A 27,499-nucleotide genomic window follows, 5' to 3' on the forward strand; every position below is an offset into this window, starting at 1 on the left:
TCCTCAACATCCAGACAGTTGGAACAAATCAGTGTCGCAGGACTCTTACTATTGACAGTCAGCCCTCATGACACATAGAGAGTGCATGGCAAACAGGAATGTAGCTTACACACACACACGACAATTCCACTTCAAACATATATTGTGGGGGAAAACATCAATTTTAGCCACTGCAAACTCACTTCACGACGTGCAATTTAAAGCCAGCACTCACACTCGGGTTTCTGTCCGAGGGGAAGGGGGAGGGCGCAATCCTCACTGCCACTGAGGATGTTCTGAGATGTTTTTCTTCACAGTCACAGGCAGAGTTCACATCACCATTTATAGAGGAGGGAGAGGTAAGAGATCGGTAATGAATCAATACAATCCACTCAGTGATATTTATGATCGTGATCCAAACACTCCAAACCACATCCAATTCAGTGTCAAACGTGTGCAATTACAAGACTCAGTTCTCAGTTACTCAGCTCCTCTCCAATGCAAACAGGGTAATTCACTCTCCTGCTGTTGTTCTCGAATCCCTCATCAAGCAACACTGTCCTCTTCATTCACCCGTCCTCCAGTAACTATTACCACCCAATTAAACGACTTTTCACAAGGGAGAAAAACCACACGCACCACCTCTCTCTCCTGCTTTTTATCCTCTCCACTGTTGATGAGGCCTCACGCAAACTCTGAGTAAATCCCCCACACCTGTTGCCAATCCATCATTTGGGGTTGTCACAGCAACAAACGCACACACAGGCCTGGGAACAGGGTTACACTCAAAGCGTTCCCCCGGGAACACTGCTTCAGCGGGAATAAGTTCCACATGCCATTTGTCACACTGTGACATAATGCAATGTGTCTATGTAGTTTAAGGTTCAAATAACACATTATTTTCCACATAATGTATATTATTGTTGCTCCTCTATGCTCCGCCTTTCTGAAACAACGTCCATTTTTACTAAGCTCATTGTTCTTACAAAAGAGAGGTATACACATAGACAGTAAAAGAAATGGACACAGCGACCCCAGTGGAACTCAATTGAGACAAATGAAGCCCATTTTTAGCGTTTTTTTAGCACTTCCGTTTCTGACGCGCAGACTCAAACGAAGCTTGACGACGTCAGCAACCTGTCTCTGCAAGATTAACGATGGCAGTTTTCACGCACAGCTACTAGAAGATTTACATCTGGTAAATCTTCTAGTAGCTGTGCGTGAAAACTGCCATCGTTAATCTTGCAGAGACGGCGAGCTTGAGCGGGGAGTTCTTTGTCGTTAGTGAGCAGAAGTATTCTGATTAATTATTTTGTATAGTATTTTAAAATGTAACGCCAGTACGCCATATTAAGTTAATTGCCTGCGAGCTTCTCCTCCTGTCTATATGGTAATGCGACATAGAGTCAAGTGGTTATGACGCAATCGTTAGCCTATTTATTTACAAAAACTGTTTATACGGGGCCATAATGTAACATAGAAGGTAATGGAGCCCTTTATACATTGTCGTGTATCTTTAGAAATAAATAATGGACAAACGGAGTCTTTAAACGCCTCAGATGTAAAGTTATTCGCAGTCAAAATGACGCCAAAATGAATGGGAGTCAATGGGAATGCTAACGCAAGTGAAGTTCTGCTAAAAGATGGCAGCCCCCACCCGACTTCAACTTCCGGTCGAGTTCCTTGCCGCCTGGGTGTACACTGATTGGCAAGCTATCCAGTGTATTGTGATTGGCTGAATGCCTCAAGTGTGTGACAGAAATGTTACGCCCCTTACCATACTGTGAAGCCATCTCCCAGGGCAACAGGAAAAAAACAATAGACCCTTTTCACAAGACTGTGATGATGTGTTTAACTGTCATCAGTATTGTAAATCCTCAAAAGTTTTTTGTATTTGTATTTTTTTTTTAATGTATGTACATTTAAACACTATGCTTTGTATTATATCACCTTTGCATCAAAAAAAAAAAAAAAAAAAACAGTTAATGCTAATGCCGAGGGTGTTTCCAATGCAGCATTTATGGAAATTATTAATTTGTCATGTTCTCTCTTCTTACTGCCATTACAGTCTCTCTCAATTTTACTCATTTTATTGAAATTCACAAAAACACTGTTGTGGAGTTTTTCTTTTGCTATTTGAGAAAATAGGAATGCAAAAAAAGATTTTGGTACTTTCCCATTCACTGTTCTTCAAGTTGACCCAACTATGATGAATTCCACTGCTGAGAAACCCAGAAATGTGTGAAGGGTCCATAAAACCCATTATAAAAGAGACATTTGTTGCATCCAGTGGGGACTAAATTACTGATTATAATGACTTATACTGTCTTTTTATGCATAGTGTATCATGCTGCGTAAATATAAAACCATGTCTGCATTTGTGATCGGAGAAACGACAAACAACAAGCGCTACTCATTTCGGATATTTTTCCTAAGGACAACAAACGCTCGATATAATAAATTACGAATAATAAATTACACAGAGTTCCGGTTCATTTTTGTGCTGCATGAAAGGAAAAAAGTTGGCAGAAAGTGGCAATCCTATTTTTCTTTTGGCTTATTTTACACACAAATATTTTTTTTAATTGTGAATGTACACAATTAAAGGCAACCCGATTATATTCATGACTAAAAGGAGAAGTTGCTCCCACTGTTAGAAAGGGAAAAAAATCAAGTTAAGCTATGCTACTTTGACAATGCAGCCTGTTTATTATCATAATAAAATAGCGTCAAACATCCATCCATCCATCCATTCATCATCTTCCGCTTATCCGGGGCCGGGTCGCGGGGGCAACAGTCTAAGCAGAGACGCCCAGACTTCCCTCTCCCTAGCCACTTCTTCCAGCTCTTCCGGGGGGACCCCGAGACGTTCCCAGGCCAGCCGGGAGACATAGTCCCTCCAGCCTGTCCTAGGTCTTCCCCGGGGCCTCCTCCCGGTGAGACGTGCCTGGAACACCTCCCTGGGAAGGCTTCCAGGATGCATCCGAAATAGATGCCCGAGCCACCTCAGCTGGCTCCTCTAGATGTGGAGGAGCAACGGCTCTACTCTGAGCTCCTCCCGAGTGACCGAGCTTCTCACCCTATCTCTAAGGGAGCGCCCAGCCACCCGACGGAGAAAGCTCATTTCGGCCGCCTGTATCCGGGATCTTGTCCTTCCGGTCATGACCCACAGCTCATTACCATAGAAATGAGAGTAGGAATGTAGATTGACCGGTAAATCGAGAGCTTTGCCTTACAGCTCAGCTCCTTCTTCACCACGACAGACCGGTACAGCGACCGCATTACCGCAGAAGCTGCACCGATCCGTCTGTCAATCTCACGTTCCATCCTTCCCTCACTCGTGAACAAGACCCCAAGATACCTGAACTCCACCACTTGAGGCAGGAACTCTCCACCAACCTGAAGTGGACAATCCACCCTTTTCCGACTGAGAACTTTGACAATGCAGCCTGTTTATTATCATAATAAAATAGCGTCAAACAAACATATGAAATAAAACCACTCAGTTTAAATATGTTATAAAATCTGTGCTGTTAAGTATTATCACCATACCACCATGATGTTATGCAAAACATTTTGTTTCACATGGGTATTGGAATGCTAGTGAAGTAGGCTATAATAAATAATATTTTGGCATTCAAATACATTGTGAATACAGAAAAATTTGATTTTGTGTCGAATGAGAGACACAACATTGGTTTCAGTTTTGTTTTAGCCTAAATGAATTCGTTTTGGCTTGTTGTTTATGTTGCCATTAATTCTTATAGACTATTTTTTATTCTTGGTCTTTTTGTTTTAAATAAGCTACTGTTAATTAGACAGGTAGGGGCGTGGTTGACTTAACTTTTATAAAGAACATCTCTTTGGATTTGAGACTTTAGTCTTTGCAACATAACAGATCTTCTTTATGCAATAAGAGCTTGTAACACTCCAAAGAGAAGGGACAAATTGAAATCACATCGTATGACCCCTTTAACTATGACTGAAGAAAATACTAGACTGTGATTAGTTGTCATCACCTGCAAATACTATATTATGCATCATACATGTACAGGATTGATTAAACACTTAAATAAGGCAGTAATTCTATTAAGCTTCTTGTCCTCATTTGTAAGTTGCTTTGAATAAGTGTCTGCTGCTGAATGTTTAAATGGAAATGGAAATTAGCCATTACATATTTTAATTTGGCTAGAAAATACTTGTCTGTGGTTGACAACTTTGTTGATGACTTTATGGTGTGAGGATGCATTTTTAATGACTTTGTTGTTTTAGTTTTTTTTTTTTTTTTCTAACAGGGCATTAAAATGTGCACTATTTGAGCAAATGTAAGAGTCATTTAATGTGGATAAAGCACTACAGCTTATGTTTGTTTTACAAGTCTTATATTGAATCAGTTTTGTCTTTATCCTCCCTGTATTGGTTTCCTGCCATAAGAACTCTTGAAATTGTTGAAAATGAGAGTAGTAAAATAAATGTCCTCATTTTTAGATAAAAGCTTCTGCTAAATGTAATGAGAAGCAGCGGATAAGCTTAGCCAAGATAAATCAAAGGCAGTTGTTGTTAAAAGCCCAGAGTATAATGTCAGATAATAGCTTCAAACCTACAGAGTTTCTAAATAGAGTTCCCAACCTTTCCCTCTGGCTTTCAGTTTGGAATATCTTTTTTTAGAACAAATCTACTTGGACCATCTTTTATCCCGTCAGCTTTGCAGCTAAACGCTGAAACCTTTTTTGGGAACTGAAACTGAATAATATCATCTAAAAGCATATTAATACTTACTTTGCAGGGCAGTGCCTTTGTTAGGATTTCTGCCTCAGGACTTGATTGGGACTCCTCTTTTGTTACACCTGCATCCCAGTGACAGACCTATAATGCTGGCAGTGCATCGGAAAAGTAAGGATACAAATTCATACACGAACACTTGCTGATAAGTTACATTTTATACAAATGTCCTAATCCTGGTGTTCCATCAGTGGGCGACTCATTTTTACACCATTTTTGTTATGTTGTGTAGCACAAATTCAATATGAAGTTGAGTATCATTATCTACTACTAAATAAGACTAGCTAAAACTGAAACCTATAACTGGCATTATGCTACCCTCAGCCAACCACATCCACTATTGTCCTTGCTTCACTATATGCAGTATAGTTCTGCAGTATGTTGGGCAGCCATTTGATCACTCCTCGATCCGATTCTGTGTGAGAAATGGAGAATATATTACTCTAGACACAAGCTGGTGTAGCTTTGTAAACCCATGGAGCCGCAAGGTGTCCTTTGTTATTGGACGACACAAAGTTCACATGTGAGTTTTCACCGTATGTATATATTCCTAATGTTTTTTTATTTAATTTAGATAAAGGTAAATATAATACACATTTTTGTTTTATAATTTCTTTTTTGGTATATGGTTTCTGTGTGTACGTCCAGGGGTCCAATGAACGAGGATGTGTTTTCAGCTCCAGCTTTTACAGAGGAAAAGATCATGGATTCAGATATACAGGAAATTACTGAACAGATCCACAGACTGCTTTTACAGGTGAAATCTCTGTATTTTGCAGACACAAAAACACATGCACACTGGAGAATGTAAAAGTAGTGCATTTTTAGCACTGTAAATGTGATAAGGTTCAAAGTTCCACAGATGGCCTCACATTCTCCACAAACACTCTTTAGCATAATGTGGAATTTGTAGTTGATGTATCGAAGACTGTTGCCATAGCTGGTTGCTAGTTAAAATTTTTGTCTTTTTCAGCAATGAAATGGACTGTAAGTTTCTGTTTTGCAGCCGGTCCACAGTATGGGTTCCAGTGGTTATGGCAGTCATGGCAGCAATGGTTCTCATGAGCACCTGCTGAGCATAGCGTCCTCTAGTGACAGTAATGGAAATGGAAACACAGCAAACAGTGGGAGCAGGATCAACGGAAATACCAGAAAGGAAGAGGGAAAATGCAAACCAGTAATTATCCTTCTCAGTATATATTTATTTTATATACAAACCATCTGCTTTATGCAGATTTTTCTGTGATGGCTTCCTAATCACCCAGGAACAGGTTACCTGGATACCTGTCCTTACAGACATCACAAATCAATGGGTTTCTACAATCCTTGCTTACATGACCGGTCTTTAGACATTCAAAACAGGATCTTTTAAAATGCTCAGTTTTTCTCTGTGTGTCATGATCTTTAAATGAGAACACTTTTCCAAGAAATGACTGCCTTTACAATCAATACACATCATGCTGTTGCCTTTCTGTTAGTAAAAGTATTTTGTACTTCGGATGAACAACAGTCAGAAACAGTGTTAACAAATGAAACAATAGCAAGGCAGTTATTGGTCAGTTTAGACTTAAGTTTGATACAAAATGAAGAAGCTAATTGTCCACTTTGCAAATCTCTGAACAATGGATCAGAAAAATCTTAAAGGGTTAGATCACCCAAAAATGAAAATTATGTAAATAATGACTCACCCTCATGTCGTTCCAAACCCTGTAAGACCTCCATTCATCTTCGGAACACAGTTTAAGATATATTAGATTTAGTCCGAGAGCTTTCTGTCCTTCCATTGAAAATGTAGGTACAGTATACTGTCCATGTCCAGAAAGTTAATAAAAACATCATCAAAGTAGTCCATGTGACATCAGAGGGTCAGTTAGAATTTTTTGGAGCATCGAAAATACATTTCGGTCCAAAAATAACAAAAATTACGACTTTATTCAGCATTGTCTTCCATTCCGGGTCTGTTGTGAGTATGACGTATGACGTGCTGGTGTGTTTTCTGGCAGATTCTTGGCGCGATCATATCCATGATCAGCTCTCATGTTGTGAAGCTATGCTCAAAATTAAAGGCATTCTTGTTTGTCATTAGTTTTATTTTCAATCGCTTGTCTAAAAGCTTAGAAAAAAGTTTCCATTTACAGAATTCCTCCGTTTGCTCCAAAGCACAAGGAAATTCTCCTTTATTCAAACATTAATTATCTTAGTCCGAGAGTGTGATGTAACAGAAACCTGTCATTTTAACAGGGGTGTGTAGACTTTTTATGTCCACTATAAGTATCATATGACATACACCAAATCCTCCCATTCCATACCACCATCTAGTGGTTAAAAATTACATTTGGCGCCTACATTTTCATTTAGCATGTTTATTACAGTGGGGTGTTTTTAGGTACTCAAATGTGCTAAAATCCTTCAACAAAGATTAAATTATTAATAAATAACAGTGATTATTTTCTCTCCCCCGAATGTTGTTTTCCTGTGCGCTGATGTTTAAAAAAATTCTTTAGTACAACAGTACTCAAACCACACCACATCATGTATAAACTTGTCTTTCAGAGGTCATTTCAGGATATTTGTAAAGGGGTTCACATGATGAAAGCTCAGGAGCAGCAAAGCTCCTCTTCAAAAGCAGAACAGAAAAAGTCTTTGGACAGTGAGTATATGTTTGTTATTGTGTATCAGGGTATGTCAGTGTTACATATAATAGTGTCAATGTGTTAATTTGATTCTGTGTTCGCGTATTTATTAAGTGTCATTAGCAGGCTTCAGGTTTCCTGTTGTAAAGCAGAAAGACTCTGCACTGCTGGTCAGAGATGGACCTGCCACAATGGAGGAATTCAAGGACCAGACAATGTACTCATACCAGCAAATCAGCTGTCTAAACAGTGTCTTCAGGTTTGTGTGTAAAAAAAGATCTTGATTTTTTTTTCTATTTGCACTTTTTTTTGCTCCCTATAAAAAAGACATGGTCTGGATAGAGCAGCTATTGTAGTAAGGTCATACCAACTGTTAAACGCTTGTTAAAATGTAGCGACACCTTATTGCTTTTTACTAAATTAAAGCAAATAGTAAAATTATAATTATAGATTTACTTAAAAATGTGAAATGTAAAAATATGACAATTATACAAAAAGTTCAATATTTGGAGTTGTTGCAAAAACAAAGAAAATCAAATAAACAAATTACATAGAAAAAGTGGCAGGGGTATTGGTTTGCCTTTAGACTTAATGCACAGATTTATTCTGACATATACTATCAGATTTTTGTGTTCTCCATTGCCATGGTTATCACTGTCAGTCAATGCATTTTCAGATTCAATGCAATTTAATTACAAATGTCAGTCCATGAACATTGCAGTGTGTTGCTAGCAGCATGAAAAATAAAACTTTTATTTAAATTGTGAATGGGTTAATTACTCAGTGTCCAGCCCTATGTCAGATATAAGTATGGTATTGCTTGAATATGTATGCATTAGTGAATTGTGTATTTCACAAGTATTTGGAGAGCTGTAACGTCTCAAACACAGCAAAACAGAAGTATCAGTTCTCGTCAAACACCACCTCCTCAAATTCAGATGAAGACAAGAAAGCCTCTGATGCCATTTTACAAAAAACTGATGGTAATTTTGTTTTCTTGGATTTTTTAACAGTTCTGGAAGGCAGTGTTTTGGTAGATACCAACAAAAAAAAAAAGATGATTCCTTCAATTCCTGTTAGCATTTTTTGTATGTATTTTTAGATTCTCTAGATATGGAAGCACAAACTTCAATGTCTATAAAGACCAATAAAAAGCCTCCACCAAGTCCTGGCCCATGTCATGTTATTGGAGGGCCTGTATCACCTTTGGACTTAGCCAGCAAACCAGACAGCGTGATTTCTCAATGTTCTTACAGCAGCACAATTGTACATGTGGGAGACAAAAAAACACAGGCAGAATCAGGTACTGCATCACACACATTATCACCAAAAAATAGGCCTGTTGATTTAATGCTTTAATTTGATGCGGTTAATTATAGAATAAATGCATGAATCCACATTTTTGAATGAATCAAGTGCACAGTCTCTTGCTTCATTTCTGTATGAATCAGTTGTTGTAATTAATTGGTTTAATGAATGACTGAATGACTCAGTCATTAAGACAATGACTTGCTGCCACCTACTGGCAGTTTTAGATTCATAATTAGAGTATAATTTCATGAGTATCAGGATAATTTTATATTTCAATATGCAAATTTTTATAAAAACACATGAATGCCTTTTTAAAAACCCATCAATGTCATAGTGTAATTTATGCAATTCTAATTGCAATGTAAATGCATTCATGCTGCCACTGAATAGTCTGTGTAAAAATACAACAATAAAACAATGTTATGGCCAAATTGTTGTCTTTTGTGTTATAAATGATTAATCAAAACGTTTATTTCTAATTTATTTATACTTTTACAGACTACTGTCTATTCAATGTTTAATTTCTATTTCTCATTTAACACAATGACGACTTTAAATTATCCTTTGAATGGTAATTTCTGAGCTCAAATTCACATGCATTTAATTTGTGATTAAATGACACATTTTAATCGCTCTACAGCTCTACAAGCCTACTCTTGCTTGTGTGATATTACTAAAGTGTATAAGTATAAGTCATAAATATAAGACAAAGAAGCATATGGGGCATTTTTTCCCTCATATCTTAAATTTTAGGGGCATTATAATCAGTTGTTGTCCTGCATCAGGTTTCTTTAACAACTACATGCAGTGTAAGATGATGTACAGCTCTGGTCCGAGTGCAATATATGCATTATTAATTTAGCATGGTATTTAATTTATTTTTTATTATTAATTACACTGTTAACATTTTAAATCGACACCCCTAGTTTCAGTATATATCTGCAATGCAGTGAACCTCTATTGTTCTTTCCAAAGTACTGATGGGCAACAAAACCATCCAGGTGTTGATTCAAGAGGAATATTCAATTAAGATTGTGATCCCTGTGTCATTTAACTGTTACTTACAGAGATCACTGAGGATGTTGCAGAAAGCCCAGCCCCTTCTGCACCTGTTAGTGTGCTTTCCACTTCCAAAGTGGAGCAGGAAGCCTATAAGAAGCTGGGACTCACAAAAGTCCCATATACTCATATAGTGTATTTTATATATATATATATATATATATATATATATATATATATATATATATATATATATATATATATATATATATATATATATATACAATACCCAGCAACCCTTGCAGCCTAAACAAGTGTAGCGGGTAGGTGATTGAGACTGGAAGTGTACCTTTTAAGGCCTAATCACTGGCGCTGATCATTTGGATCAGGTGGCGTAAGTGACGCGTCCCTTTAAATGTGTCGCAAGACATCAACAGAAAAACATTAATGCGGTGTGAGTTGAAGAGTGAGTCTCTTGGTGTATCGTCTGTGCAAACAGGATAATTTCGGCTTGGTGTCTGCGTGTATGGTAACCAGTAAATGGTGCCCGTAGTCACGAGTCTACAGACACTTCGCAAAATAGCGAGTAGTGATTCTACATGGGTTTGAGGTAACGAGTAACATCGAGGAGAGTGTCCAGCTATTAATCATTCATGCCGTTTAAACTTTGTTAAAGGGTATATAGCTCTTATTTATTTGGGCTGGTGTCAAAAGAAAAAAATGAGGATTGCCTTCGTTGGTCACTAGCTACTGTTTTTCCTGGGTTTAATAATTTTGTTTCATTTTGTATTTCTTCATATGTGTGTCTTGGGGATCTGCTACCACTGTTTTTGATGACCTGGACCCAGGTGGGCCTAGGAGGGAGTCCGGCTAGTGGTAGTTTGTTAATTTAGATGTTGTTGTTTTTTTGTGTCTGTTTGGCAATTGTCATTATTCAACCTTTGGCCCATGGGCATTGTGCAATATTTCCTTTAGGAATCGTGTCTATCTTGCAATGTTTACTGGTGTGAAGTGTGAAATGCTGTGTTAATGTACGCATGGCCAATTTGGTTTGAAGTGTTTCTTGCAGTGTTGGAGTGTATGTGAACAGTACCTATATATCTGACTTTATTCACTGTAGTCTAGGCATTGTTAGATTTTTATCTTGTAACTCATTTATTATGAGACCTTTTATTCACTGTGATTAATCTATTGTAGAATTGTTCATTGTTACCTATAGGAAACATCTGTCTGCACTGATTGCCAATCAGTGTATTGTCTAGTGTTTAATAAAATTGAGTACATCAGTCCCATTTTCATCCCTTCATTGGAGATAACCTGTCTAAATAGCTTGAAGGGGAGTGCTGTTTGGGGTTTTCTACTTTAGATATACAAATTGTGAGACTGAGCACGCCCCTAGGGGTCACACAAGTCTACACCGGCCAACAAGCATTTCAGACACAACAAGCCTACAGCACCACACAGCACCTTCAAAACCCTCAAGACTGCAGTACTAGTACTCACCATTGCTTTCAGACCTATACCTCCTTCACTTCACGGCAGCCAGCATTTACACCCCAGACACATTTCCAGTATGGAATGGCATCTGACCCAAAACACTCCGCGACTTTGCCTCCTTCTCAACCGCCCTCAGTTTTTGAGTCTCGCTGTAGTTCTCCATTGCAGCTGGACTTACTTCAGATGGAGGAAAAGCAGCAATCTCATTCCGCAGCACCCCAGTCCAACACCCAGGGTAATTGCAGTTTAGTACAGGACAAAAACAACACATTCATCGATAACACTTCTTCTGCGATAGATGACTTAAAGCAGGTAAAGGGCTAAAAACATATGGACAGTTTTGAACTCGCACACCTTGCAAGTCATGAACTTGATGAAGTCCATCTTTCACCTGATTTTCTTTGGCTACTCTTCCAGGAATATTGTTTGGGTAACGGTGGCGACCACTCCTCATCCAGCAGCGTGTTGGATCTGTTGTTGCTGGAAGACTCATTCTGGCATGGGCTCTGCCATGTCAGCATCTATTGGCTCAACTTCCAATGACTGCAACACTTCTAATAGTGGAACAGGTCACTGCAATTTAATGCTTCACATTAACATCAACACATTAATACAAAAAAATACTTAAAGCTGCAGTTGGTAACTTTTGACACTCTAGCGGTTAATAAACAGAACTGCTTGCTTCTTGCGGTAGAACATCGTAGCCGGAGCTACTTCTCTCTGTTTATGTCTATGAAGAATCACAAAGGTACTGGGTTACTCCGCCGCGGTGCCCCCGAAGCAATCTAAAATAGTCTGAATATAAACACTTATTATAGGTGCACCCTAGTGATTCAGGACAAGCTAAAAACACGGTTTGGAAAATTATTATTATATACATTTTGTAAATTTTGAACACATAAAAAAAGTTACGGACCGCAGCTCTGATTGGTTGTTTTCTTACAGGGAGCGATGCATTTCTGCAAATGGCAATAGGACCACTGGGAGGAGCCAGAGGAGCTTGATTTTTTTCACAGATTATCTGTCTCATATTCTACTGTCAGGACATAATGACAGGTTTAACAAATATGTAAAAAAAATACATTCTTACAAAAGTTACCTACTGCAGCTTTAAAGGGATATTTCACTTTGGAATTAAATTTTGGTATGTTTTAACTTACCTCAAGGGCATCCAAGAAGTAGGTGTCTTTGTTTCCGCAGTAGTTTCAATTTGTATATTTTTAGGTCAAACCGTTCTTGTCTGTCACTCATATAATGCAGGTCAATTGGTCACCACCTTCTGTACTGCAGAAACAAAGACACCTGCATCTTGGATGCCCTTGAGGTAAGCTAAAACATACCAAGATTTAATTTCAAAGTGAACTATCCATTTAACACATATAGTCTGTCATCACAGTTTATTGGAAGGAATTACTAACAACAGAGTACTTGATTGAAAGTTGTCAGTTTCTACCACTATTTTTCTGTTGTTACCTCTCAAGACATTTTAATCCGTAAAGTATTGTGTGTATAACTCTTTCCTTTATGCTAATAACAAATTCACCATTAAGTATAGGTAGTTCCAAAATTGTTGAGCAGGTTGCAGTCACATAACACTTTTCTATTTAATAATGTGCAGTTAGTTAGTTATAATAATTAGCCACCTGTGTGAAGTCAATCTAGCTGACTGACCACCAGAGAGTGTCAGTGACTGACAGGCTTTAGATTTTGAATCTTTTTTTTTTTAATACTGTAGACTCAGTGGCTTCGGTATCATGATATCCAGTACTTTATTATAGCTTAGTCATACCAGTCAGAGTTATTATATATCATAATATGTAATGGCATCAGCTCAGAAAACTAAACTCGTTTTGCATTTTCTCTTCCTGAGCAGGAAGTATTTTGGCAGTGTGGAATCCTCAGAGAACAATCACAAGAGCAAAGACATAAAAAGGAACAAGAGGAGAATTTTAAGTACGTTCTTCAAGAGCTTGTTTGGAGATTTAATGCCAATGATAATGACTGTGTCATGATGACCTATCAAGTGCCATCAAGGTGAGAGTTAATTCTGTCTGTATTGTGAGAAAAGGGAATTTTGTAAAGCTCAACCAAAAATGAAAATTATATCATTTACTGATCCTCAAGTCATTCCTAAACCCATAAGACTTTTGTTTATCACAAATGAAACACAAATGAATGTTTGTTTTTTTTGTTTTTTCTTTTTACAAATCCTGATAGATTTCGATCACTCAGCTGAAAATCCTTTCGACCAAAACATTCAAACTTTGAAAAGTGTATAAACAGATTGTGAATTACTTTTCTTCGGTACTGATGTACTTTCAACTGAAACGGAATTGAACAGAGAGCAGGGTTTTATCTTATTGCATATCACTGCCATCTTTCTCATAGCAAACTAATGGTTTGAAGGGAATGATTAAGGATACTCTACCCAAGCCATTAAACTGATGTCATCAGAGAACCAATTGCAAAATTAGTAGATTTTGATTAAAGATTACCAAGACAAATATATATATATACTGTGTGTGTATATATATATATATATATATATATATATATATATATATATATATATATATATACTGTGTATGTATGTATATATATATATATATATATATATATATATATATATATATATATATATATATATATATATATATATGCGAATGAAGAAGAACCAGCCCCGTTTCTCTTCAGAACAGCGTAGAGAACTGATTGATCAGCACCCCTGGATGAGGAGAGGAGCATTACCCAATGCCATCAATGTCATGGTATGGGACTCTAGGGGTGAGCGATATATAAAAAATAAAAATAAAATAAAATATCACAAATCTTTTCAGACAGGATCTTATTACTGAGCCAAACTAATTTCCCTATTTAAACCGAATATAAATAATGTTTTCAAGCTTAAAAATAATAAAAAATAAATACAGTAGGACAAAGATACAGATTAAATAAACACCTCTGTAAGACTTTCAGATGACTCAACAATTTCCCTTAAGTCTTCAAACACAATGCAAAATTAACAGATTGCCCACACCTAGTGGGCAATATATATCTAAATATTATTTCACTTCATTATTTCATTGTGGTTGAGGCGAGACCCCCGACAAGATTGTAAAAGCTCTTTGGGTGTACAGCAATTCACAATAAAGTGCTATATAAATGCATCATTCATTTATTTTATTTCATTACATTTGTTTTATTTTGTTGAATTAAAAATTTGAATAAAGTTGTTTACAAACAATAAGACAAATGTGAACCTTGTGTATTCAAGCATCATAAAATAGCCCTACATCTGCAAAAGAATATGCACTCTTACACAATATTAAGGATCTGTCTGGTAAGGTAGATTGTGGAGATTTATTATTATTATTATTATTATTATTATTATTATTTACAATCGATATACTTTAATCATTCATGATATCTCATGAACATAAAGTAGGACCCAGGAACATTTGGCCCTTTTTCATGTGTTCCTCTAGATTTAAAAAAAAATAAATAAAATAAAAAATTGGAAACTTAGGACCCTGGAAACATAAGTATGCTCCCCTTCACAACATGCTAAGGTCATTACTTCTGTGGAATCTGAAGCTGTAGATGTTGTCATGCAGAGTGCTATCAGTCCAAATGAGTGACCATTAACAGAGCTCATACCTATAAAGATCACCACCAATCAGTCATTTAGAGTTTTCATTTAATTGCTTACAGCATCTTGTGTTTCCTAAATTGTAAGAGTACAGGTGAAAGAATCTTGCATGTGTTTATAGGAGTGTGTGTACTGCGAGAATGACGTCTCTGCCCCGCTAGAAGAAGACCAACCCGATATGAAGTTTGCCATTTTGAGAGGAGAAATGGTAAAAGATGGAGGAGTGTCTCATTTTCAAAAAGAGGAGGAGCAATCTAGTGTATAATCTGAAGACTTCCCACTAATCTCTGCCAGCAGAGGGCAACAGGACCTTTCAGGTTCCTAGATCTAGAGATCTTATCGTTCGTGAGTGAAATGACTGAACTGGCACACTTGTCATTCGTGAACGAACTGAATGAACGGATACACGTCGTTTGTGAATTAAATGAACTGGCACATAGCTTATCTTGTTCGCGAACATTTAAATTAGAGTAAACTGGGTTAATCTGCTATTTTAGCATGTCAATCTCGAAAATGCAAAGCGCAGTTATAGGTACAGTACTGTGCACATACGCTCGTCTTGATATTTAGCAACTCCACGTTTAATCCATAGACCGTAAAAGAAAGGTTAATCCCCGATTTATGGATGTGAATATATAATATACAAACTGTCTGACCAAACAATTAAAATGCTAATTAGGCAAGAAACCCCGTGCTTTGTTCATCTGAACAACTCAATTAGACTTCCTATATCGAACACGATTATACACACATTTTAATAAAGCCAGATCAGTTTTTGTAACAAGTGAATGCGTTCGTTGACGTAAGACATAACACATAATACACTCTTTTGCCACCTGCTGGCATATTCTGTGTAAAACGAAGAAATTATCTCTGAACTAATCATTTTGGTGAATGAACCGAAAATGAACGAATTTCTAGAAAGAATCATAATTTCCACCACTAATTAGTGCTGCAACTACGTGTCGACGTCATCGTTTACTTCGACTACAAAATGCGTGCAATGCGTGGACGCGTCACACTGTTTACATCTCGCATAATGGCATACGGCGAATGAAGAAGTTGCATTCTATCACAAACAGAGACCACTGTTATTAAAAGTATGAGAATACTTTAAACAGAGGACAAATAAAACGTCTCTTTGTTCCCTTTGCAAAACCGATATGGTGTACCACGGCAGCACAACTGCGATGAGCGAGCACCTCAGAGGAACATCTAGGCGCTCTCCGGTGTCTCCATGCAATTTAACTGGTTACCCTGTGATCTGGTGACCAACTTCCTAGTTCAGGTCTGATATTCTTGTGCTGCGGCATCCTGAAAAGTTGAGATGTTTTCAACTCGATGCGGTGCGGACGCGCCTGAGAAGAAGGAAGAAAGAAAAAAAAAAAAAAAAAAAAAAGGGGTGATAGGTGACCGGCCCCTTAAAAGACAGCGCGCCACGAGACAACAGTCACAAACCACCGAGCTACCCAGAATCAGCTCCAGATCTCTGGAAACCATGGTAAACCTTGCAGAACCATGACTACATTCTATGGTCATGATGCTAAAGAACATTTCATGACGTCTCAGACAACGGTAAATTTATTGCTACCGAGGTTTAATTATAAACGCTGTCATAAACTCATATTTACAATAGTAAAATAATTTTTGCCTCTTATTTTATACTGCGCAAAAAAAAAAAAAAAAAAAAAAAACTTCCTCCACATTGGTTGAAAATGAACAAAGGTTGAAAATGTTACTAACCTGTCTACTCTTCCCACAGTCAAGGAGGGGGAACTCAGGGCCCAGTGGTTAGAGAGTGGACTCCTAACCCTAGGGATGTGGGTTTCGAGCCACAGCCCGGCCATGCCATGACTGAGGTGTCCTTGAGCAGGGCACCGAACCCCCAGTTGCTCCCTGGGCGCCGCAGCATAAATGGTTGCCCACTGCTCCGGGTGTGCGTTCACGGTGTGTGCGCGTTCACTGCCGTGTGTGCACTTGGATGGGTTAAATGCAGAGCTGCTTCCACAGGAGCCTTTTCCATATCTCCCCATTGCCGCAGCAGTGTCTGCTTCCGCAGGAGCCCCTTTCGTATCTCCCCACTGCCGCAGCACTGTCTGCTCCCGCAGGAGCCTTTTTCGTATCTCCTCACTGCCGCAACAGTGTCTGCTCCCGCAGGAGCCCCTTTCGTATCTCCTCACTGCCGCAGCAGTGTCTGCTCCCGCAGGAGCCCCTTTCGTATCTCCTCACTGCCGCAGCAGTGTCTGCTCCCGCAGGAGCCCCTTTCGTATCTCCTCACTGCCGCAGCAGTGTCTGCTCCCGCAGGAGCCTTTTCTTTACCTCCCCCATATATAAAAAAAAAAAAGTCATCATGTTAAGCCATTTCACTGAAATAAGCTGTTCAGTTTTCACAATAAGCGACGTGAATTTCAACAAGGGTTTATGATCAGCTTCGATGCCCCACATTCGCAGTCGCATTAGCCTCTGCATAATACGCTGTTTTCAAACATAAAAAAAATAAAAATAAAAAAATAAATAAAAAAAAATTTAATTTAAAAGTCTCTCTTGTTTCCACTGTCCGTCCAGCGAGCACCAGTCTCTCAGCGGACGCAGTAAATATTTATTTGTTTCCACTGTCCGTCCAGCGAGCACCAGTCTCTCAACGGACGCAGTAAATATTTATCCGTTTCCACTGTCCGTCCAGCGAGCACCAGTCTCTCAACGGACGCAGTAAATATTTATTCGTTTCCACTGCCCGTCCAGCGAGCACGAGTCTCTCAACGGACGCAGTAAATATTTATCCGTTTCCACTGCCCGTCCAGCGAGCACCAGTCTCTCAGCGGACGCAGTAAATATTTATTCGTTTCCACTGCCCGTCCAGCGAGCACGAGTCTCTCAGCGGACGCAGTAAATATTTGTTTGTTTCCACTGTCCGTCCAGCGAGCACCAGTCTCTCAGCGGACGCAGTAAATATTTATTCGTTTCCACTGCCCGTCCAGCGAGCACGAGTCTCTCAGCAGACGCAGTAAATATTTATTCGTTTCCACTGTCCGTCCAGCGAGCACCAGTCTCTCAGCGGACGCAGTAAATATTTATTAGTTTCCACTGTCCGTCCAGCGAGCACGAGTCTCTCAGCGGACGCAGTAAATATTTATTTGTTTCCACTGCCCGTCCAGCGAGCACCAGTCTCTCAGAGGACGCAGTAAATATTTATCCGTTTCCACTGCCCTTCCAGCGAGCACTAGTCTCTCAGCGGACGCAGTAAATAGTTATTCGTTTCCACTGTCCGTCCAGCGAGCACCAGTCTCTCAGCGGACGCAGTAAATATTTATTCATTCCACTGTCCGTCCAGCGAGCCTCAGTCTCCCAGTGGACGCAGAAATACCTATTTGTCTCCTCTATCAGTCGGCGAGCACTAGTCTCACAGCGGACTCAATAACATCTATTTTTCCACTGTTTGTCCAGCGAGCACTAGTCTCCCAGCGGACGCAGAAATATCCATTGATTTCCCTGTCCGTCCAGCGAGCACCAGTCTCTCAGTGGATGCAGTAATTATCTAATTCCTTCTACCTGTCCATTGGGCCTCAGTCTCCAAGGGGACACCGTAAATACATATTTTTCCTCTGCCTGTCCAGCGAGCACTAGTCTCTCAGCGGACGCAGTATGCATCCATCTCTTCCTGTTCTTCGTCCAGCAAGCCCAGTCTTCCAGCGGACGCAGGGACATAATTCGTCTCCCATATCTGTCCAGCGAGCCTCAGTCTCCCAGCGGACGCAGTAATATCTATTGGTTTCCTCTGTCTGTCCAACAAGCACTAGTGTCTCAGCGGACGCAGTAAATACCTATTCATTCCTCTACCCGTCCAGCGAGCCTCAGTCTCCCAGTGGACGCAGTATGCATCCATCTCTTTCTGTTCTTCATCCAGCGAGCCAGTCTTCCAGTGAATGCAGGAATATAATTTGTTTCCTCTATCTGTCCAGCGAGCCTCAGCCTCCCAGCAGATACATTACGCATCAAGTCAATATATCATTACACCTCGCAGGCAGACGGTGGAGCCCGTCTTCCCGACATCGTAACCGCTTCTTCCTCAACTATTAACCAACAGGACCTGCCTGCTCCTCTACTTCTGCCAGAGGCAATGTGAGATCTCCTGGTCAAACGACCATACTTCTAAAAACGTCAGCCCGCCAAATCTCTGAGTTTTGGGGGGTTCGTAGTCCGGCGGCTGTCCTTTTGCTCTCTTGTTTTTGGGGGGAGTACTCTGGGTTCGGGCCACATCCCGAGCTCGGAGCCCTCCACCCGGACAGCACGCCAAATACGCATAAACTTACGGTATTAATATACGTAGATGTGAACTCGTGAAATGCTGTTTTATAACAAAGTTCGGGAGGAACAGTCGCAGTTCATTAACCTGATTAACACAAGTGGAGACCAATCAGTAATCAACTCATGACAAGGTATAAATAACAGCAGAACCTATCTCTGTTCATTGACGGTTTTCAGCATCCCTCCTCCACCCCATTTCTCCTCACTTATAGATCCATCTACTCTTACCACAACCGGGGGGAGTACTCTGGGTACGGGCCACATCCCGAGCTCGGAGCCCTCCACCCGGACAGCACGCCAAATACGCATAAACTTACGGTATTAATATACGTAGATGTGAACTCGTGAAACAGCTGAATAAATAAACTTTCCATTGATGTATGGTTTGTTAGAATTAGGACAATATTTGGCTGAGATACAGCTATTTGAAAATCTGGAATCTGAGAATGCAAAAAAAATCAAAATTTCAAGTTGTCCAAATTAAGTCTTTACTGTAGGAAATTTACTAAATATCTTAATGATTTTTTTTGGCATAAGAAAAAAATAGATAATTTTGACCCATACATTGTATTGTTGGCTATTGCTACAAATATACCCATGCTACTTGTGACTGGTTTTGTGCTTCATGGTTACAAATGTTCTGGTCACAATGCAGTCATTCAACAAAGATGTCAGGGCACTAGTTCTCTGAGTGGAGGAAACTAGCTTTATGTGTAGCATTCTATAAAATATCTGAAGCTGTTCCTACATGAAATACTCTTTTTCTATTATCTGAAATTCAGTGTACTACCGAGTGTACTTCATGGCCAGTAGTGTTGAAGCAGGAAAATTGGAACTGGCTCTACATCTGTTTCTGATTTTAAGTATTGAAGCAAAAGATTGAGTAATGGCGACTGCATAACATTTTGTTTATTCAAATTTGTTTAATAGTCTTTAAAAGCATGTAATTTGGTTTGCGGATGTTTTTTTAAAAAATAATAATAATTTCATAAATTTAGTGAGATAAACATGTCACTTTATTCCTACCTTTTAATTTAAAAAAAGATGATACCTACACCTTTCTGTCAGCAGTTTTAATTGTCTGATAAACATCATTATACAAGCCAGTAACATCCACTGAACTTTTGTTATATTGTTGTTGCATCGGCTAAAATTCCATGACCTACTTGGTTTAGGCATGCAAGATTATCGGGAAATGTTGGCATACATGGTTAATTTAATTAACTGACAATATATTTTTTTTAATTTAATTATATGATTTTAATATGGTCAATGACGAAATGTGCATATTTTGGTCAATATTGCCTTTTAAAAATATTTTTTTTATATTGACAAGTATCCCTTTATTCAATACAAACTTTTATAGTTTGAATACATTTTGAGTACACTGAAATTTTAAATATTATTTTATGTTTTGGTATCTCAAACCTCCAAAACGTCAGGTGACACAACCATCTTCACATATTATGAACAAACTAAGAAAACTATTCAAAATGGAGCTTTAGTTGTAATAAATGCTAAATAAAATACTGTTGCGTGATTCTGTTTAAAAAAATTTATAAACAAATTTCACAAATAACATAGATTTAATAAAGCTGTTGAGATAAACTGTTGAGAAAACTTTTGTCCAGCAATTGGTATTCTCAAATGTCATGGTGGTACAACAACTTGGAGATAAAATCAGGAATATAGGTAGAATATAGGTTATTTGAAAATGATTATGGCAGATTGTTGATGTATTATTATTCAAGACTGCTTTATAATTTTCTTAAAAGTAGGATTAATCTATTTTAAGCATGCTGACACTTTGTTTAGGTCTTAGGTATATGAATTAAAATTTTCAGAATTACAGTTATGGTTATTAGTAACACCTTGGGGCTTAAAAAGGGCAGAGAGACTCTTTTTAAATGTATTATTTTTTAATTATTTGTAAGCGTTTTTATTATTATTATTAAATAAACCAGTAGGTTTTAAGACGTAAAACATCTTGGTCACAAGGGATTTGTTTTCATCACCATCTGTTCTCTCAACGAGCACACAGTTAGCTGACCTCTCACCCTACTCAGTTTTTTCTTTATCTATTCAAACCTCTATTAATGATAAATACATCTAATTAAACTAAAGTGGAATAAAATAGAATCAATTCAGTAAATAACTAAATATTAAGCACAGCAGACTAAAACCGCTCCTCAGTATTATGCATTTTCTAAACTTTAAGGATTATTAAAGTCTTCTGGTCTTTCATTAGTTTCTTTGATTTAGAAGCTCTGGAATTTATTGGCACTTTAAGTCACTGGTATACATGTGAAATATATCAAGAAAAACAGAAAGTTAATATACACACAATGTTCTTATAAACTGTGTACCATATAGCTGTAATGATTTAACATGTAACCACAAACCGCAATGTATATAAATACGCTTTTCTTTCTTCAGCATACTCGGCTTAGATATTTTAATAACTGATAACTTTAAGTCACTTACTAATGAGAGGTAAGAATATTACCACAAATGATTTCATATATATATATATATATATATATATATATATATATATATATATATATATATATATATATATATATATATGTTAATTTCTGTGTTGTGTCCACAAACTTTTAATGTCCAAATTAAATTAATTTACAGATTAACAATCAAAATCATTATACAAATTGAACTGGGCACCACAATACTGCACTACTATATTATATATATATATATATATATATATATATATATATATATATATATATATATATATATATATATATATAAAACAATAAAAACATACTTTTTAATTGCTATCCTACACAGGGCCATTGACTTTATCCATGTGCCAGTCTATCAGTGAGACTTTCTATATTTTTCACTACAAAAGACAGAAAAATATTTCGGCCCACTAAATCAAAACAATTTCTCAATCTCTAGAATACATCAGTTCACTTTTTAAGCTAGTTCAATTTAAAATTCATTTCTAAATTAAGCTTTAATTGCTTCGAGGCATCATGTTTCAGAAGACAAAAAATATCCAGGGGTATGTTAAAGTTACTATGAAATCCTTACTTTTCTGTAAGATGATGTCTTATCCCAATATATCAGCCTTTGCTTGTAAAATCCTAAAGCTTCAGCCATTTTCTCAAGAAAATCATATATGAAAAGAATTCCATCATGCTCCAATACAGGATTAAGTGAATTATAAATAAAGATGCATGGTCTTTAAAAACAATTCTACCATGGCCTCCACATAAACTTAGAATGTGTGATGATGGAGGAGTTCAGGCTGTCCTCAGCTGATGCAGGACTTTCTTCAGTCTCTGTCTCCTCTTGGTCAGAGCAGAGGTCCTCACTAGAACGATTGGATGGGGATGGGGACAGTGCTAAGAATAGGTCGGACACACTGTGGCCTCCTTGGCTTAGCACCTCTCCAGCTGGCCATGATCGACTGGAGGAGGACGGCTCTGATATGAGCTCTTTAATCATCTCCTGAAGGTGATCCTCATTTAATGGCATGCACTCTAGCAGGTGGTTGAGCAGTTCTGCAGCAACTGTGGCGTCGATGCCTGGGCATGTGGACAGAAAGGTGTGCACCTCATGCATGCACTGGATATAACCTGCTGCGAATCTCTCACTGGTCTCTTGATTCACAGCATCAGGTTCTGAAAGTCCAGACACACAAGAGCTTCAAATAATTGTTCATGGTTACTAATTCCCTAAATATGCCATGCAACATAGGTAAGGGTCATCTTACCCTTAGAACGGTTCTGTAGGATGTTCTCAACTCGTTTTACTGTTAGTTCAAGTACCTCTGCATTCTCCATTTTTGTCTGCAGCTGATTGTAAATTAGATAAATATTTTTAAACATCTTTAATATTTGTTTATATTTACAAAGTGAGGTTCGTCTGTTTAGGCTATCTATCAGCTGACTAAGAGTCGGTGGTACATGCAGTAAAGATGAGCTACACTTACATCGATATCTGTAAGTAGTGTCCTGAGATCCTGCAGGCTTTCATTAATTCGCGCTCGCCTCTTTTTCTCCACTATTGGTTTTCGAGTCTATTGAAGCAGAAGATTATATATAAATATATGTAAATAGGTGTTTAAGCATACCACATACTTATTTTTCCTTTTTGGCATTCATAGAAAATACAAAATGGTTTTACCTTTCTGTCTACTTTAGCGGCATAAAATGCTTCCTCCTCCACATCGAAACCATTTCTGAGTCTAGCCGCGGGGGACATTCCGGACTAAGTGGTTTGGTCAGTGATCCGCCGTCCAGAATCGTTCGGTCCGTAAATAAAGCAGACTAGATATACAATAGATATACAATAGTGAACAAACCAGACAGAACTGACAGCACCTCGGTGAGAGGTTAGAGTGAGGGCTTTATAGCAGTTCATTTGCAAATGAATGAAACATTCGCGTGCGGCGGTCTGCGCTCGCTTCAGCCAATCATCGCGCGCGCTTTTGTCTCTTTCTCAGAGAGCGCACACAAGCGAAGCTGCTAAATTTAATTATTTTTGTTTATATCTAAGCATGTAGGTATATTTATATTCTACTTCCACATTCCACCTTTACTTTTCTTGTGACCCTTGTGTATATGTGTGAGTGTGTGTGTATATATATATATATATATATATATATATATATATATATATATATATATATATATATATATATATATATATATATATATATATATATATACGTGTGTGCGTGTGTGAAGGTTAACTGTCTTCTGGCACTTGTTGGTGGCTGCGTTCTTCAACTACAGTTCAGTTAATCAACTACTACTGAAACTACTAATAGTTAAAAAAAATTGTAAACATAAAACATTTGTATACGATCGTGAGAAATCTGTTCAAAATTGTGTTGTGCTCCGAGAGGTCGAGGGTCGTGCGGGTGTAAGGTAATGCCGTCAGTTGGCAGCTGCAATGCAGTCAGGGTTGAATAGAAAAGAGCAAGAGGAGGGAGGGGTGGGTGAGCGACAGGTGTCCAACTGTTCAACTGGCGCCCGATGGGCCTCTATGCTGACTACAGAATAGGCAACATTCAATTACATTCATTACGGTTACGGAAATATGTCCTGGTCACATTTCAGTCTAAAATAATAATATGTATGTATTGTACATGTGAAAGAATTGACAATAAAGCAGACTTGACTATTGACTTGACTTTAATTAGTTTAGTACGATTAAGATTATTGGGATTGTTACATTATTCATTATTTATTCTGGTGTGTCTGTCTGTGTGTGTGTGTGTGTGTGTGTGTGTGTGTGTATGTGTGTATTTTAATATATTTATAATGTATATAAATGTGTATATATATATGTATATATATATATATATATATATATATATATATATATATATATATATATATATATATATATATATATATATATATATATATATAGAAAGCATTTGTTTTAAAAAGTAAAGATATTTCACAATATTACGTTTTTTTTTTTTGTGCTGTATTTTGGATCAAATAAATGCAGGCTTAGTGAGAATGCTCTAAAAACATTAAAAATCTTACAGTTCAAAAACTTTTAATTTGGTAGTGTCTATAGCTGCTAGTGTCTTAAGGAACGTTTCACATTTAAATCTGAAATAATATATACATATAATAATATAACATATATTTAATTATTACACATTTTTCACAGGTGAATCTGCACATATAATATATAATTAAGACCAGGACACATAGTCATTGGAAAGGTAGTTGTTGTTATGTTGTTTTGACAAGTGCTGTGTTAGTCAAAGCTATTTTAATATATCAGGAAGACATATAGACCACTAATACTAAGTTTGAACTACACTCTCATACAAAAGAAGAAGAGCAGGTGTTCAGAGTGTCCAATTCCAAAATATAGAAATATCAATCCTACGGCAATCTTTTATCAGTATGACATTTATTTAATATACTGTATCAGTCTGAAAAAAAAAAAAAAAAATATATATATATATATATATATATATATATATATATATATATATATATAAATATATATATGTATATGTGTGTGTATATATATATATATATATATATATATATATATATATATATATATATATATGTATATATATATATATATATATATATATATATATATATATATATATATGTATATGTGTATGTATATGTATATGTGTATATATATATATATATATATATATATATATATATATATATATATATATATATATATATTGTCTTCATACTCATAAACTAACATTGTTTATGTGTACTTTTTTGTACACATTTATATATTTGCATCTAAATAGATGAGTGAAAAACAAAAATTACTATGTACATGTTGCAAACCATTTCTTTATTAATTACTGTTTAAAACTGTACATAGAAGTGATAATGACTCAAATGTGAACAGTATTAGTAGCTAAAGAATGTTTAATTTCAATTAGTTCTATTAATTGTTTCTAATACTGAAAATTCTTTCATTAGATATTTAGTGATAATTAAATAAATACAATTATTATAAGGGGCCTTCTACAATGCAGGCTACAGTAGCTTTTACTTCAGAGAGGAAGTAGAGAGGGTCTGAAATGGGGACTATTCTGGTCAGTGAAACATATCTATAAGATATATTACAGGAGGATCTACCACAGTCAGCACAAACTGGATGTGCGCAGCTCTGCACTGTGCAGACTGGTGGCATACTTATTCATTTGACATTCATACAAAGTGGTACATACACTTGTTCAGGTAAGTCATATGTACTATATATATATATATATATATATATATATATATATATATATATATATATATATATATATATATATATATATATATATATATATATGGAGACACCATAGTCGTACACTGCTAAATCACAGATATTTCACCAGGGCCTCCACATCTTAAGATCTGAGAGGTGTGGGCTCTCCACATCATGTGGCATTCTCATGGGAGTAGAACATTGATTCTGAGACTGGGAGACCCTCTCATAGAAATCAGGAGAAGGAGGGCAGGTTTGTGGACTCTCAAACTCATCAGCATGGAAACCAATGTAGATGCTATGGTTAGAAGAAATATTTGTCTGGGAGTTCTTGGGGAGCTGAGAGCAGTCCTTAGCTGAACTGGGTAGAAATTTGAGTAAGTGGTTGAGCAGACGGGACCCCAAGGTTTTGTCTATCCAGTCACATGAAAGTAGAAGGTTGTGAACTTCCTGCATGCACTGGATATATCCAGTACTGTACCTCTGTTGGGTCTCTGCATCCAGAAAGGGGTCTAAGTGGAGACAAAAAGTAAGTTAACAATAGTTGTTAATAATGAAACATCAACAATGAAATTAACAAATTAGTGAAATTGTTGTTGCTCTCTTTTGGTAATAGAACAATAGAGACTTTACCTATGTGATCCTTTCCAAAAGTTCAAACTTGAATTGGGTAATTTCACTTAATGTAATAAAACAAAATAGGGCTAATAAAATACCTAAAAAATACAATGGCCATTTCAAAGCTTGTATACAGCCCGCTTTGAAAAATGCAATTTACTTACCAGAAACTCTGTTGCTCTGGATATTTTGCAAATGTTTCACCGTCATCTCAAGAATATCAGCCTTCTCTAACTTAGACTGCTGTTTTATGATTAAAAAAAGAAAAAGAAAAAGAGGATCATGATCAGTCTAGTGGTACTAGTATAAAATGAGTTGGTCTAAAGACTGTGAGACAAAGAAAAGTTACACATGCAAGAATTATATTTTTCAAACTGCATTTTAACTTACATCAAGCCTGAAAGCTCCAACTACCATCTCTCTCAGCTGATCTAGAGAGTGATTTATTCTTTCCCTTCTCTTTCTCTCAATGAGAGGTTTCCGCAGCTGAAAAGATCAAAAGTCAGAAAACAAAAGTCTATTACTTTTATAACCAAGCTAAGAATATTTTATAGTGATATTATAGAATACCTTTCTCTCCTCTGTTGCACTGATTTGCCTTTGGCCTGCATTTTGCTGGAGGTTGGTAGCAATCATCTCCAGTGGCTTCTGAGCAATGCAGACTCACTCCTGTCTGAGTGCTGGGTGTTTCTAAGGCCCTCCGCGCTGTGCACACCCTATATTTATAGGAGGGACATTAGCATCTCAATGCACAAGCTCTTTGCCTGAGATATTTTCCCACACGCTTGCTTCTATAACTCACAAATGACAGGTCACCGCCTCTATTCAATGCATGAGCCCCCAAACACACACACACACACACACACACACATAGGCCTCCTCAAAGCAAACAACAGATGTCTAGCTTAGAGGCATTCCGCACACAGAAACTACACGTTTTCTGTCACGTGAAAACCCAGGATGGTTTTCCAAGGTGGCTCGG

General features: G+C 37.3%; 3 protein-coding genes across 3 annotated transcripts; 1 reads left to right on the forward strand and 2 right to left on the reverse strand.

Moving 5' to 3' along the window:
• The first annotated feature begins 1,395 nt into the window (after nt 1–1,395).
• On the forward strand, nt 1,396–22,006 carry LOC113114600 (period circadian protein homolog 2-like). Its single transcript, XM_026281474.1, has 12 exons — nt 1,396–1,406; nt 4,766–4,872; nt 5,131–5,284; nt 5,410–5,518; nt 5,768–5,938; nt 7,315–7,411; nt 7,518–7,657; nt 8,254–8,377; nt 8,497–8,697; nt 9,773–9,879; nt 13,075–13,235; nt 21,970–22,006. Exons 1-12 carry the CDS (start codon nt 1,396–1,398, stop codon nt 22,004–22,006), a joined length of 1,419 nt encoding a protein of 472 aa, XP_026137259.1.
• Nucleotides 21,935–23,543, reverse strand: her13 (hairy-related 13). The gene is made up of 4 exons (XM_026283137.1): nt 23,317–23,543; nt 23,123–23,209; nt 22,904–22,985; nt 21,935–22,811 (listed from the first exon to the last, which is right to left on the reverse strand). The coding sequence occupies exons 1-4, from the start codon at nt 23,392–23,394 to the stop codon at nt 22,384–22,386; spliced, it is 675 nt and encodes a 224-aa protein (XP_026138922.1). The 5' UTR covers nt 23,395–23,543; the 3' UTR covers nt 21,935–22,383.
• A 2,425-nt stretch (nt 23,544–25,968) lies between these two features.
• On the reverse strand, nt 25,969–27,179 carry her8.2 (hairy-related 8.2). Its single transcript, XM_026283138.1, has 4 exons — nt 27,088–27,179; nt 26,908–27,003; nt 26,682–26,760; nt 25,969–26,411 (listed from the first exon to the last, which is right to left on the reverse strand). Exons 1-4 carry the CDS (start codon nt 27,151–27,153, stop codon nt 26,023–26,025), a joined length of 630 nt encoding a protein of 209 aa, XP_026138923.1. The 5' UTR covers nt 27,154–27,179; the 3' UTR covers nt 25,969–26,022.
• Nucleotides 27,180–27,499: the final 320 nt, after the last annotated feature.

The sequence above is a fragment of the Carassius auratus genome, chromosome 15 (genome assembly GCF_003368295.1).
Source record: "Carassius auratus strain Wakin chromosome 15, ASM336829v1, whole genome shotgun sequence".
NCBI lineage: Eukaryota > Metazoa > Chordata > Actinopteri > Cypriniformes > Cyprinidae > Carassius > Carassius auratus.

Coding starts and splice junctions, on each gene's coding strand:
- her8.2 (XM_026283138.1), bottom strand. CDS start 27,153: ATGATTGCTACCAACCTCCAGCAAAATGCAGGCCAAAGGCAAATCAGT. Junction 26,761..26,907: donor TTGGAGCTTTCAGGCTTGAT/GTAAGTTAAAAT, acceptor ATCATAAAACAG/CAGTCTAAGTTAGAGAAGGC. Junction 26,412..26,681: donor CCAGAGCAACAGAGTTTCTG/GTAAGTAAATTG, acceptor GTCTCCACTTAG/ACCCCTTTCTGGATGCAGAG.
- LOC113114600 (XM_026281474.1), top strand. Junction 7,412..7,517: donor ACAGAAAAAGTCTTTGGACA/GTGAGTATATGT, acceptor AAGTGTCATTAG/CAGGCTTCAGGTTTCCTGTT. Junction 13,236..21,969: donor ACCTATCAAGTGCCATCAAG/GTGAGAGTTAAT, acceptor TATCCTACACAG/GGCCATTGACTTTATCCATG.
- her13 (XM_026283137.1), bottom strand. CDS start 23,394: ATGTCCCCCGCGGCTAGACTCAGAAATGGTTTCGATGTGGAGGAGGAA. Junction 22,986..23,122: donor CACTACTTACAGATATCGAT/GTAAGTGTAGCT, acceptor ATTTACAATCAG/CTGCAGACAAAAATGGAGAA. Junction 22,812..22,903: donor CCTACAGAACCGTTCTAAGG/GTAAGATGACCC, acceptor CTGGACTTTCAG/AACCTGATGCTGTGAATCAA.